Source organism: Engraulis encrasicolus, chromosome 18 (assembly GCF_034702125.1).
Source record: "Engraulis encrasicolus isolate BLACKSEA-1 chromosome 18, IST_EnEncr_1.0, whole genome shotgun sequence".
Lineage (NCBI taxonomy): Eukaryota > Metazoa > Chordata > Actinopteri > Clupeiformes > Engraulidae > Engraulis > Engraulis encrasicolus.
This window is the reverse complement of record NC_085874.1, coordinates 46,482,692-46,495,191: the sequence shown is the minus strand read 5'-3', so window position 1 is coordinate 46,495,191 and position 12,500 is coordinate 46,482,692. Positions and strand designations below refer to the sequence as shown.

Here is a 12,500-nt window from a genome sequence, read left to right as displayed (position 1 = left end):
GTAGGCAACGTCTGGCATCTCACCACAGGGGCACCCCCCCGCGCACACACACACAGCCACACACCCCCACACACACACACAAACACCCCCACACACACACATACTATATAAAAAACCCTGCCGGCACTCCCACCTCCATCTCCCGACGATCCATGCATCCATCCTTACATCCATCCATCCATCCATCCTAGAGCGAGTCCCTATTTACTGAGCCAACATACTTTTCATAAAACATAATGGCCAAAGGTAATGGCTCTCAGCTCATGCATGTCTGCAAATTTGCTAAACGATCCCCTATGACCAATTCCTGTTTACATGAATAGAAACCGCAGTAACCGCGAAAATACAGTGTAATTAGCAAACACGATGCATACCACGCAGTATAGCATAGGCTCTGCAGCACAACGATGGTGTATGCTGTGAAAAATGCCAAAAGTAGTTAAAATTGTAGCACACGCACTTTAACTGCACCAAAAACTACAATCCAGAAAGCAGGAAAAAAATGTTTGAAGTGTAAACTGTACTGTGGCAATAAAGTGTGCGTGTTGAAGATACCTACTAAAGCAACAACTCTGGGGTGAGTTTCTCAAAAGAGAAGTTGTTAGCCTGTTAGCAACTTCGGTAGTTGCCAATGGGAAAATGCATTGAAAACAACAAAGTAGCTAATGTAGTAAGCAACTTTGGTGTTGAGAAATTCACCCCTGGAATGGTCATATACAGTAAATGCGACAGGTGGGATTATGATGAATGTGTGAATGTTAGAGTACATGAAGTCACCATAATTGGGTGTTTATTATGGCGTATATTATTACTGGCCAGAAATCCACAAAGGGAAAACCAAGAAGCCCAGTGTTTAAAAGACACCGAGGAGGACCAGAAAAGGTTGGCAGGGAGAGCACACGAGATGTTGAGAGAGAGAGGGAGCAAGAGAGAGAGTGAGAGAGAGAGAGAAGGAGAGAGTGAGAGAGATAGAGAGATGGAGAGAAGAGAGCGATTGAGAGAGAGAGAAAGAGCGATTGAGAGAGAGAGAGAGAGAGAGAGAGAGCGATTGAGAGTGAGACAGACGGACAATACTGTAGGCCAGGGGTCCCCAATCTTTTCCAACTCGGGCGCACTTGACATTTTCACGGTTCGGGGCCCACCTCTGAACTATTAAACCATGAAACCCAAATAAAATCAACAGCAACACATACAAAAGTATGACATTGATGTTTAGAAAATAATTTCAAGGCCCTCTTGGAATACCTTCAGGGCCCATCAGTGGGCCCTGGCCCACAGTTTGAGAATCACTGCTGTAGGCTTACCTTCGCCCATGGGGACGTCATGAGTGGCGCTGTGAGATCCCTCGGGCATGGCACTCTCTCCTCAGGAGCTGAAGAAGAAGAGACAGAGGTGTCAAAAGTCAAAGTAGAAGTACATTTGATGGTGTAAGTACAACAGCAGCACATGATATTGTACATCGTTGTTACACCAGACCAGATTTTCCACAGTACCTGCTGAGGTAGATACTGTAGACTGTGTTACTGAGGAGAAAAAGCCATACATTTGATTCAATCCTTGTTTCAAGTCAGACACCTGTGCTGAAAGGAAACGTTAGTGGCACGTTTTCTTTACATCTCCTGTCATGTTTGACAACTCTAGTTCAGTACCACTATTACAACTTGGCTAAGCTCACCTGAAGAAAAGTCAACAAGGCAGCTACTCCAAACTCATCCTCACAACTTCAGCTAAGCTCACCTGAAGAGAAGTCAACAAGGCAACCACTCCTAATCATTTTCTTACTTTGAGTGTGAGTCAAACTACTTTCTCCCATCCTTTCCTGGTCCTTCCATCCTTTGCCGATGGTCTCAGTGTAGCCCACCTCAGTGGAGAAAACAATAAAGTTTCCCCCGTTGTCACGTCACAACCAGCCCAGATTAACTTTTGGGGAGGCTTTCTCCCATTCAACATCTTAATTGCAAATAAGAACATTTGAAATGTGTTTTTGCAAGATATTGAATAAAAGCTTTTGATGACCAATGACGTCAAGCCTCATGTCACAAGGTTGCACAGCAAAGGCTGGGAGGAAGTAGCTTGACTTGCAGTCCTTAGCTAATGTAAGCCCAACCATGACAGCAAAATCATTACACCTTAGGTTCTTTCCAGGACCGTCATCCTCAGCCTGTGCTTGTGGCCTCGCGTTTCGCTGACGCCCCACCTTCGTGGAGAAAACAATTAAGTTTCCCCCGCTGTCAGTCTAAAGCTACAGGAACTTTCGGGGGACTATTCTTCATTCACCATACCATACCGATTGCAAATGAGAAAATGTCAGAATAAATGAGCTTCTGTGAGATATTGAAATACGATTCTGTTGTCAGTGACGTCATCACGAGGCCACAAGGAAGCAAGTGAGCAAGGGAGGACGGGAGTCTGCATATTGGAAAGTACCCCTTAGCTAAGCTCACCAGGCAACCATGTCAGCCAAATTAGGGATGCACGATGTCAAACATTTCGGCCGATACTGATATCCGATATTGATACTGCGGTTTTGGACGATAACCGATATTAACCGATACCGATGTTTTTTTTGTGTTTTTTTTAAAGAGGTAACATTTAATACAGACTGACAATGATGCAAACAAACTGAATTTTTTAATGTCCTCTTATTTCCAAAAACACTTTTTAACTCCCTGGGATAAAATTAGATAAAAAATAGAGACAAACTAGAAGACAAACAATGATCGTCACCGTCAAGTCCAATCTTTTAGAACCGTAAAAAACACATTGGCGTTAACATCGGCCCAGTTTTACCCACCGGACCGATGTCCGATGTGTTGAGAAATGTCAAATATCGGCCGATACCGACACATCTGGCCGATACATCGTGCAACCATGTCAGCCAAATCATCACACCGTAGCTAAGATCAGCCGAAGAACAAGTAAACACGGGCCACCATGACAGCCTAATCACCACACCTCAGCAAAACACACCTGAGAGCCAGGTGCGCTCACCTGATACTTCTCCAAAACATCACATCCCACAGCTAAGTCAACACGCAGGTACAAGTCTGCCATTTCCTCGTGCTATGCAAAACACAGTGTTGGGAAATGCACCCTTATCTCAGGTCTAAATAATGGCTTTGTACCAATATGTTGCCTTTTCTTTATCAAGACTTTCCAAACACAAATGTTTATCTAACTATTCAAATATACGTAGAATACAAGGGTTTGTCTGTGAAGGTAGTCTTGCAAGGCAATATTTCAATGAGAGGCAGTTTGGTTGTTGATGATGGCAGCCCTGAAACACGTTGCTACAAGTCCGCCATTTCCTCATATTACGCAAAAGACAGTGTTGGCAAATTCACCCGTAGCACAATAGTGACGGCATGCTGTTTTACCATCTATGGTGTCGTTTTTGTGCAATAGCATGAAACAATGTGGCCTACCCTGACAATATGATTTCATGATGTCAACACAGTCATACAAGACAATGTCAGTAGAGTTCTTCTCTGGAATAAAACAATCAGCCCAGGCCACACTGATGGAGAAATACAGGTGAGTTCAATGGGCAATTATGCAAAGAGGAACCTTGGGTGGGTGCAATAGCTTGCATGGAAAAAAAAATATTGTTTATTGTGATTATATACTGTCTATGATGATAACACAAGAAGGGAGAACTTAAGTTAGTGTGGTCAAGTCATTGACTGTAAAGAGCCTGAGCAGTTTGACACATTCCATCATGAATCAATAAAATTCCATAACGTCCTCAACTCACAAAACAATATGGGTGCCATTTTCCACAAGCAAATTACGGTAAGTGCCAAAAAAGAAGAGTACTTCTAACTGAGGTGAATATTTTTGACAGGAAATACAATGTGAACAGCTAGGTATGGCTGCAATTATGGACATTTTTCTCTGCACTTTCTAACATTTCACTGAACCTGTTAGATATTGATAAAAAACAGTCTTTATAATCTTCAGTTGTGTTAAACATGGCAAAGTGGGGATGAGTCCTAGCCAGGTCATTATGCCCTCCTAGTGATGCAACACCTTCGGTGTTGCTTCTAGTCAGGCCAAGAGCAATGTAAATATTGTTCCTGATCTCCATAAAAATCGGGAACTCCACCCACTTTGTCGGAAACCAGTCAACTAATAGCAAACCTAGGGAGGCGGGTCAACCATGCCGTTTGGGAAATGTTCATTGTTATGCTCTTGGTCAAACCAAGTGTCCAAGAGATTTGAAAGTCGATGATAATCAGGCTAGATGAGTACTTCTCCAGAGAATAATAAAACAACTGAGGCCCTCACAGATCGACAGATAAACAGTCACATGTCGAGTTGGAGCAGTGTGTGTACAGAGTAACTTGAGGTGGGAGGGTAGGGTAGGTTGATACAGTATGTTTCAGAAGCACATGACATGACACAGAGTGGCCCCTCAGATTTTGGCTATGGGCCCTCTGCATTAACAAACCTGTGCCTTCCAACCGCATGACGTCACACCGTCTTCTTTGTAACACAAAGCCTTCCATAAACCAACCAGACATTCATATACTCCATTGACATTGAGAAAAAAATGAAAAATATTCATTCTACTGGGTTTGGAGAATAAGACTGCATGCGATGAGTCTTGTCTACGTTGACGTTATCGGACTAGCGCGCTGATTCAGTCTTGGCGTGATGACTGAGAACATCATCTCCATCCCCTCCAAGGAATTTGACCTTTGACCCGCAGTGTGGCTAAAAAACATGAATCCATCCTGCTGTGCTGTCTTGCACTATTGCCTCACGCCTGAGGTATGCTATGCTCTTCCACTGCTGCATGATGGATCTATCGCTTGCTACAATGTGCTCCTATAAGCTAAAGCAACATATTAAATCAAGATAGCCGCGACGGTGCGCCTTATCATATCATAAGTCGTGTTTACAGTCCTGACATATTCCCACCGATTGGCTGGTGACTCACTACCTAAAAGAGGAACTGACTAATCTTTGGTGTTAAAGTCAGACCTGCAACGGGCATCGTCCCCGACTCGAGAATCACTGCTATAGGGGGCACATCACTGTCATTTATACACGTTTTGTGTCTAAGGTGTCAGTGACGTCATATAAAAGAAAGAACAAAAAAAAATGCTGTCCAAGCAACAGTACTGAGCCATCTTGTTTTTTCAGCTGTTAGTCTTTGTGTTAAAGCTGTACATGAAAGAAAGAAAGAAAGAAAGGGAAAAAAAGGATCTAATCCAGACTAAATTATTGACAATAGAAGGGTAGCATAGAGGAGACAGACATTTAGGAAACTCAACATCCGGCCCCCGAAAGCCACATAATGTGTTTCACGTTAAAAGTAACACACTGTTTTTTTTTTTTTTTGGGGGGGGGGTGCTCTCACTCATTCTCTGACTGAAACAACACACGCTCCCCCCTCCAACGTCTATGTCTAATGGCATGGGTAAGCCCGGTCACGTTTATTTGAATTAAAAAGGGTCAAGAGGAGGAAAAGAACTTGCAGGACTGCGGGCAGAAAGAAAAATATATGAGCGCAAGACTCAAGTGTGTGTGTTTGTGTGTGTGTGTGTGTGTGTGTGTGTGTGTGTGTGTGTGTGTGTGTGTGTGTGTGTGTGTGTGTGTGTGTGTGTGTGTGTGTGTGTGTGTGTGTGTGTGTGTGTGTGTGTGTGTGTGTGTGTGTGTGTGTGTGTAAACTTTTCACACAAAGGCCCCTTCGTAACAGACTAGAGGAGCGATCCCAAGTATACTAAACTCCTTAATGTGAGCGAGGGAAAAGAGTGAGGCAATTCAAGAGGCTGGGGAAAAACCTCCTCCAATAATGATGGAGTGAGGCAATGCGAAACACTAAGGAAAATATATGAGCACGGGAGCAGCGTATTTAAACTCACAACTACACAGAGAGGCCCATTCGCTGCCAAGTTAATGTGAGGGACGGCCCTACCGTGGCTGAAATGGTAGGGCACACGTTTACCACACGGCAGACCCGGGTTCGATTCCCGGTCCGGGTCCTTTGCAGGTCCTTCCCCGTCTCTCTCTCCCAGCTCACTTTCTGTCTCTCCTTCACTATCCTGTCACACAAAAACCAATAGAGGCTGAAAAGCCCCAACAAAAATACTAAAAAAAAAAAAAAAGTTAATGTGAGAGACTAGGGAAGATATGCAAAATGACATTAGAGGCACACACACATCCCTCTTCGAATGCATGCCATTACATATGGCGGTAATAAAAACAGTAAATATAGGAGTACAGGAGCAGTGCATAAACTCTACGCAACTACACTAGGGGTGGGTATTGGCAAAGGGTTCACGATTCGATCCGCATCACGATACACATGCCACGATGCGATTCTATCACGATGCATTGCGATTCATGTACTACTGTGATGCATTGCGATATTTACTTCAGTAAATGTGTAAAATACAGCTTATTTGTCAGTTGCTGTGTAGCTTTCTTAAGTCAGTTCATTCTATTTAAGCATTCTATCATCTGGGAGAGAGCTTACATCACAACAGAAATATTACCTATTCTCTACTGAACAAAATAACTCGTGGCAAATCGAATTTTATTGTTATCAAATAATCAATTGTCATGAATCCATGCAGTATATTGAGAAAATAAGTATCACGATACCTTGTCATGAATCGATGCATTGTATCGTGAGAGTAAGTATCGCGATGCATCGATATGACGATTATTTTGCACACCCCTAAACTACACAAAGAGACCCATTCATTGCCATGCTTCAAGAACCCTTCAAGAAAGAACTCCTTAACGTGAGAGAGTGATTCAATGTGAGAGATCGGGGAAGATACAAAATGACATTAGAGGCCCACATCCCTCTTCGCCTGCATGCCTTTCTTTCGCTTTCATTACAAATGGCGGTAATGAAAACATTTTTTTGAGGACAGATTTTCCTTGGAAAGCCAGCTCCCCACTCTTCCCTATTAGCTCATCCAGTGGAGGTGTATGACGTTATATGTGTGTTTGTGCTTGTGTGTGTGTGTGTGCGCGCGAAAATGAGTATGGAGTATTTGCACACAAGTATTTGCATGTGCGTGCAAGAGAGAGAGAGAGCGAGAGAGCGAGAGAGAGAAAGAGGGAGGAGTGAGTGAGTGAGTGAGTGAGTGAGTGAGTGAGTGAGTGAGTGAGTGAGTGAGTGAGAGAGAGAGAGAGAGAGGGAGAGAGGGAGAGAGGGAGAGAGGGAGAGTGAGATAGGGTGAGAGAGAGAGAGAGTGTATGTGTGCGCGGTTTCAAGACTGTTGTAGAGGTATTTGACCTGTGTTGCAATGTGTTGCAATGGGCCCTTAAAATATCAGGGTTTCTGTTCCCACAGCCTCGACCTACCTTGTTGAACTAATCGTTCCTCCAAGAGTAGCCATCAGAGTTTATTAAGCTGCAGCTTCCGCCCTCCACAACACTTGCGGCCACAAAGCTCAGAGTTTCAGACGGCTCCCCTTATTTTACACCAAATTACACCCTCAACATGTCTGACACCGGCTGGCTAGCATGGAAACTCGAGCATTGGTTTTCAAACGACCGAGGGGAATAGAAAAATGTGCATAGTTAGGCGGTGAGGGTGTTTAAAACTAAACTGTTTCCTTTATAAGGGAGTCAATTCTATGTGTTTTGGGGACAAGGGAATGAACGTGTATTTTGGACTTCAACTGTTGTTTAAAGAAACACCAAGTTATTTTCTACTTCACCCTACAGGTTGCCAAAGGGGTCATTTCAAATCAAAGACAGCCCGCTCCACTGAATTGTACTTTCTGTACTAATAGCCCATAGAAGGTGATAAAGGGGAACTCTGTGTGGGTTCCAATGTGATACCTTGCGTCCTCTTCTTGCACTTGTGGCCTCACCCCACCTCCTGGCCCCTCCTCCGTGGAGAAAACAATACAAATTTCCCAGCTGTAAGCCTAGCCACAACAACTTTTGGGGGGCTGTTTTTCATTCACCATCCCAATTGCAAATGAGAAAAAGACTTTACAATTGAGCTTTTGCAAGATATTGAAATATAATGCTGTTGTCAGTGATATCATCATGACATATTACTTCCTGGTACGAGGCCACAAGCACAAGTGGAGGAAGCAAGGTCTCATATTGGAACGCACCTCTGTCTTTCACCTATGTCCAAGTAGAAGATGAACCTCAGAAAATACTTTAGAAAGGTTATTTTAAGGTTAGGAAAAACAACAACATGGTAACATTGCTTCAAAAAGCCTGCATTAACATTGCTAGCTTTCTTAATTCACAAGTCAATATCACATGTTTGGGAATGAAAAAAAAAATCATGCTGATGATCAATATTACGAAGGGACTGTGCACAAATTTTCATGCTTTTACTACTAAGTGTTGGGTAGCTTCATTAATAATATGGATTGGCCATATTGATTTGGCGGGCATCTTGAAAATTCAGCTTTTTTGCGACACCTCCAACGCTAATATTAATCAGATATGGGTTATGGGCCATTCTATGATTAGAGTAACATTTTAAGTCCATTGGCTTTATTTGTCAATTCCACTAACTTTTACCTTCCACCAATGAAGCCCATAAAAAAACATGAATTGATTGTGAGCTGAATTGATGGTCATGCTTTTACTCAAAAGTGCACGATTTGGCCCTTTTGTGTATCCCATCCGCTGCACTAGCAGGGCTTGTTTCCTGTTCACTCTGCCAAGCTGTAATCGTGCTTTTACATAATGAAGTGCGATGGGCAGGACTGCTTCATTGGGCTACTGCTACTGCTGCTGCTACTGCTACTGCTACTGCTACTGCGATGCCACACTGAGGCCTGGGGGAGATAATATGGTCTGATTTTCCAGGCTGTCTAACTCTACTATCCTCCACACCCCACCCTTATCCTTTCGTCCTCATACTTCCACCACCCCCCTCCATCCCTCTCATCCCTCCCTTCCTTGTCTCTGCCTTTTCCGCTTCACTCCACTCCACTCCAGAACATTGGACTGTCCGTTCGTCCCCACTTCACAACTTCCCTGCCTGAACTTCCTCTCACCTCTACCCACCCTGATCTCAAAAAGCAGTGCTTCCCAAACTTTTTCTTTTTTTTTCTTTCGGGATCCCCTTTTGAATCAAAAGAATATTCTGCAAAAACACTCCCTTCGGCCCACATCCCCATTTGGGATCCCTATCGCCCAGTTTGGGAACTAAGGTCCTAACGAACGAGAGGTTAACGACGGCCACGGATCGACGCAATCGGTGCCCCCTGACGGCCTCTGGTGATCTTCGTTCCCTTCCCACCTCGTAAATCTGTCCATCCATAGACGCATGCCAGGCAGGGTTGCCAGATAAGGCTGATGATTTCCAGCCCAAAAAATGCTCAAAACCCGCCTAGAAGCACAAAATCCCGCCCAATTCTATTGATTTCTATGGCAAAAATTGGGCGGGTTTTTCTGCTAAATGCCATTTTTACCCGCACACAGCCATCCTAAGCAGCCCAATTGGGTGGGAAACAGCCCAATCTGGCAACACTGATGCCAGGCAACACAGCTGACTGACGCTTCCTCTAAAACAGCTACCTCAACAGCCACACTGTCAAAGTCAGATGGCACTTTCTCTACCGTGGCTTAACGGGCTTAAGGGCACTGGTCTACTACACGGCTGACCCGGGTTCGATTCCAACCCGGGCCCTTTGCCGACCCCTCCCCGTCTCTCTCTCCAAACTCACTTCCTGTCACTGTCCTGTGTGACTCTCATATAAACGAAAAATAAAGGCTTGAAAAGCCCCCAAAATAATACTTCAAATTTTTTTTTTTTTTTAAGTCAGCACTGTCTGCACTACTAGCGGAAGACATCAGAAAGTAAGGGGGGGGGATGTTTTCTCACAAAAGCATCTTTGCAGAAAGGTCAGAACTACTATTACATAACGTAATCGTTTCCGATCATGCGTAACACAGGTGATAGAGCTCAAATGGCGTACTGAACATACTTGAAATCGCACTTGTGTAAAGTGTGTGTTAATACACAAACTACCCATGCTCTCACCAAAAACAGCATGTTTTGATTGAGAAAAGTGATGCGTGTTTGTGTATGCATTGCAATGCATGCAGTACATGTGTAGAAAAGCGTGCCTTGGCTAAACGTGTAAACCAAGATCAGGAGGGAGGGAGGCGTTCAAACAACAGTAAACCACAGGCATGCACTGTAGGTCCCCACCGCGGCTGCAGAGATGAGGAGGGCGTGTGTGTGTGTGTGTGTGTGTGTGTGTGTGTGTGTGTGTGTGTGTGTGTGTGTGTGTGTGTGTGTGTGTGTGTGTGTGTGTGTGTGTGTGTGTGTGTGTGTGTGTGTGTGTATGTGCGTGTGTACATGTGTGCGTGTGTGTGTGTGTGTGTGTGTGGGGGGGGGGGGGTCAATGAGAGGACAGTCAGTAGCCAGACTAATTGGTGGATGTGGATTCACACACACAGACACACACACACACACACACACACACACAACAAAACAGCCAAGATGCATGAACCAAGCGCGAGCACACGCGCACACGCACACGCACACACACACACACACACACACACTTGGCCTGATCCTGTTGGTGATAGATGTGGTAGGAAGCTGGGGAAAGGGCTGGGCTAAATAAACCCACATCTTGTCTTGGCTAAGGCTGCGATATGACAAGTGAACGCTTTACTGTGGGCTAGGACCGGAACCGGACAGGATGAGAAGACAAAGACAGACAATAGCTCCTGACCATCAGTATAACATTGTTGTGATTTTTGTGTTTTATGGACTATGACTTTTTAAATTCTTTCTTATTCATGTGTTATGCAAATGGGTCAAAGACGTGCAAAATAGCATTGTCATGCAGTGTAATGGATGCCTTCTGCTGACTGTAACTGTAAAAAACATGACTCTTTTTATTTATTTATTGTTACAGGGAATTCATGAAAGCCTCGGCTGTCATCCATTCACTTGAAACAATTTAAAAATCGTGTTTTTTGCAATTACAGTCGGCGGAAGGTGTCCGTAACACTGAATGACAAAGACGTCTTTGACCCAAATGTCATTTGCTGCATTCATTTATGTCACTGTCTCACTGACTGACATATTGCATGGATGAAGTATCAGATCATATTCCCCTTGGGCTCAATACTCTTCCCCCAATATTCTAGGAATACTGAATTGGACTGGACTATAATGAATTAAGTGAGGTAGCCTACCATTTCAAACTGTGTGTGTGTGTGTGTGTGTGTGTGTGTGTGTGTGTGTGTGTGTGTGTGTGTGTGTGTGTGTGTGTGTGTGTGTGTGTGTGTGTGTGTGTGTGTGTGTGTGTGTGTGTGTGTGTGTGTGCATCTTAGCCAATGCCAGTGTTGGGAATAGCCAGTGTGAGTGTGCACAGTGCATGTTCTGTGTTGAGTTGTGTTGTCATAGGTTCCATTCTCAAACCTCAGCCCAGGTAATAGCCTGCAGTCACAGACAGCCCATCCTTACACACACACACACACACACACACACACACACACACACACACACACACACACACACACACACACACACACACACACACACACACACACACACACACACACACACACACACACACACACACACACAGACACACACACACACACACACACACACACACACACACACATGAATCAATCAGCATAGTGTTTTCTTCCCTCTGCCAAACACACACACACACACACATACACGCACAGAGTCAGACACACACTCGCACACACAGCCAAGCGTCGTTCCTTACTGTCAAATCACATCAGTCCTGACGGACATTGCAAACTAACCACATTTCACAGAGGGTACCCACCACAAGCCACCAAGGTGTGGAGTGTTATTGCTTAAATCTATCATCGGGGTAATTTGGTCATACGAGCATGGTCATCAATCCAACCCTACCCTATCCTATCCCATATCCTATCCTACCCCATTCTATCTCCTATCTTGTTCAATCCTACTCTATTCTATCCTGTCCTAACTTATCCTCTCTTAACTTATCCAACCCTACCCTACCATATCCTATCCCATTCTATATCCTGTCATATCCTATCCTACCCTGACCTATCCTGACCTATCCTCTCCTCTCCTCTCCTAACTTATCCTATCCTGTCCTACCGTATCCTATCCTATTCTATCCCCTATCCTACCGCATCCTATCCTATCCTCTGTCCTATCCTAACCTAACCTATTCCATTCAATCTCCTATCTTATCTCCTATCCTATCATATCGTATCCTATCCCAGTGTTTCTCAACAGGGGTGCCGGGGCACCCTGGGGTGCCGCAGGGCCCCCTCAGGGGTGGCGCGGAAACGTGGCTGATAAATAAATCATCAATTTAGACAAATATGTATTATATTACATAAGTTAATGCTAGTCAGTGGAATCTTTCATCTGCCATTTACGCTCAATTAAGTAAATATAGGTCACCCCAGTCAGCTGCAACTTCGAACGTAGGTCATGTGACGTCTCCAAGCTAGGGATGGCGAAAATTGAAAAAACTCTTAACCGGTTACTGAGACTCATTAACCGGTGGTTAACCGGTAAT

The 12,500-nt window shown here is 44.3% G+C and overlaps 1 protein-coding gene across 1 annotated transcript in view; it reads right to left on the bottom strand.

Moving 5' to 3' along the window:
* Nucleotides 1-12,500, bottom strand: part of LOC134468266 (pleckstrin homology domain-containing family G member 3) — a 164,682-nt gene that overhangs the window by 127,577 nt on the left and 24,605 nt on the right. The window contains exon 2 of the mRNA XM_063222209.1: nucleotides 1,305-1,372. Coding sequence (XP_063078279.1) covers nucleotides 1,305-1,353 — 49 coding nt within the window. The 5' untranslated portion in view covers nucleotides 1,354-1,372. The remainder of the gene's footprint in view (nucleotides 1-1,304; nucleotides 1,373-12,500) is intronic.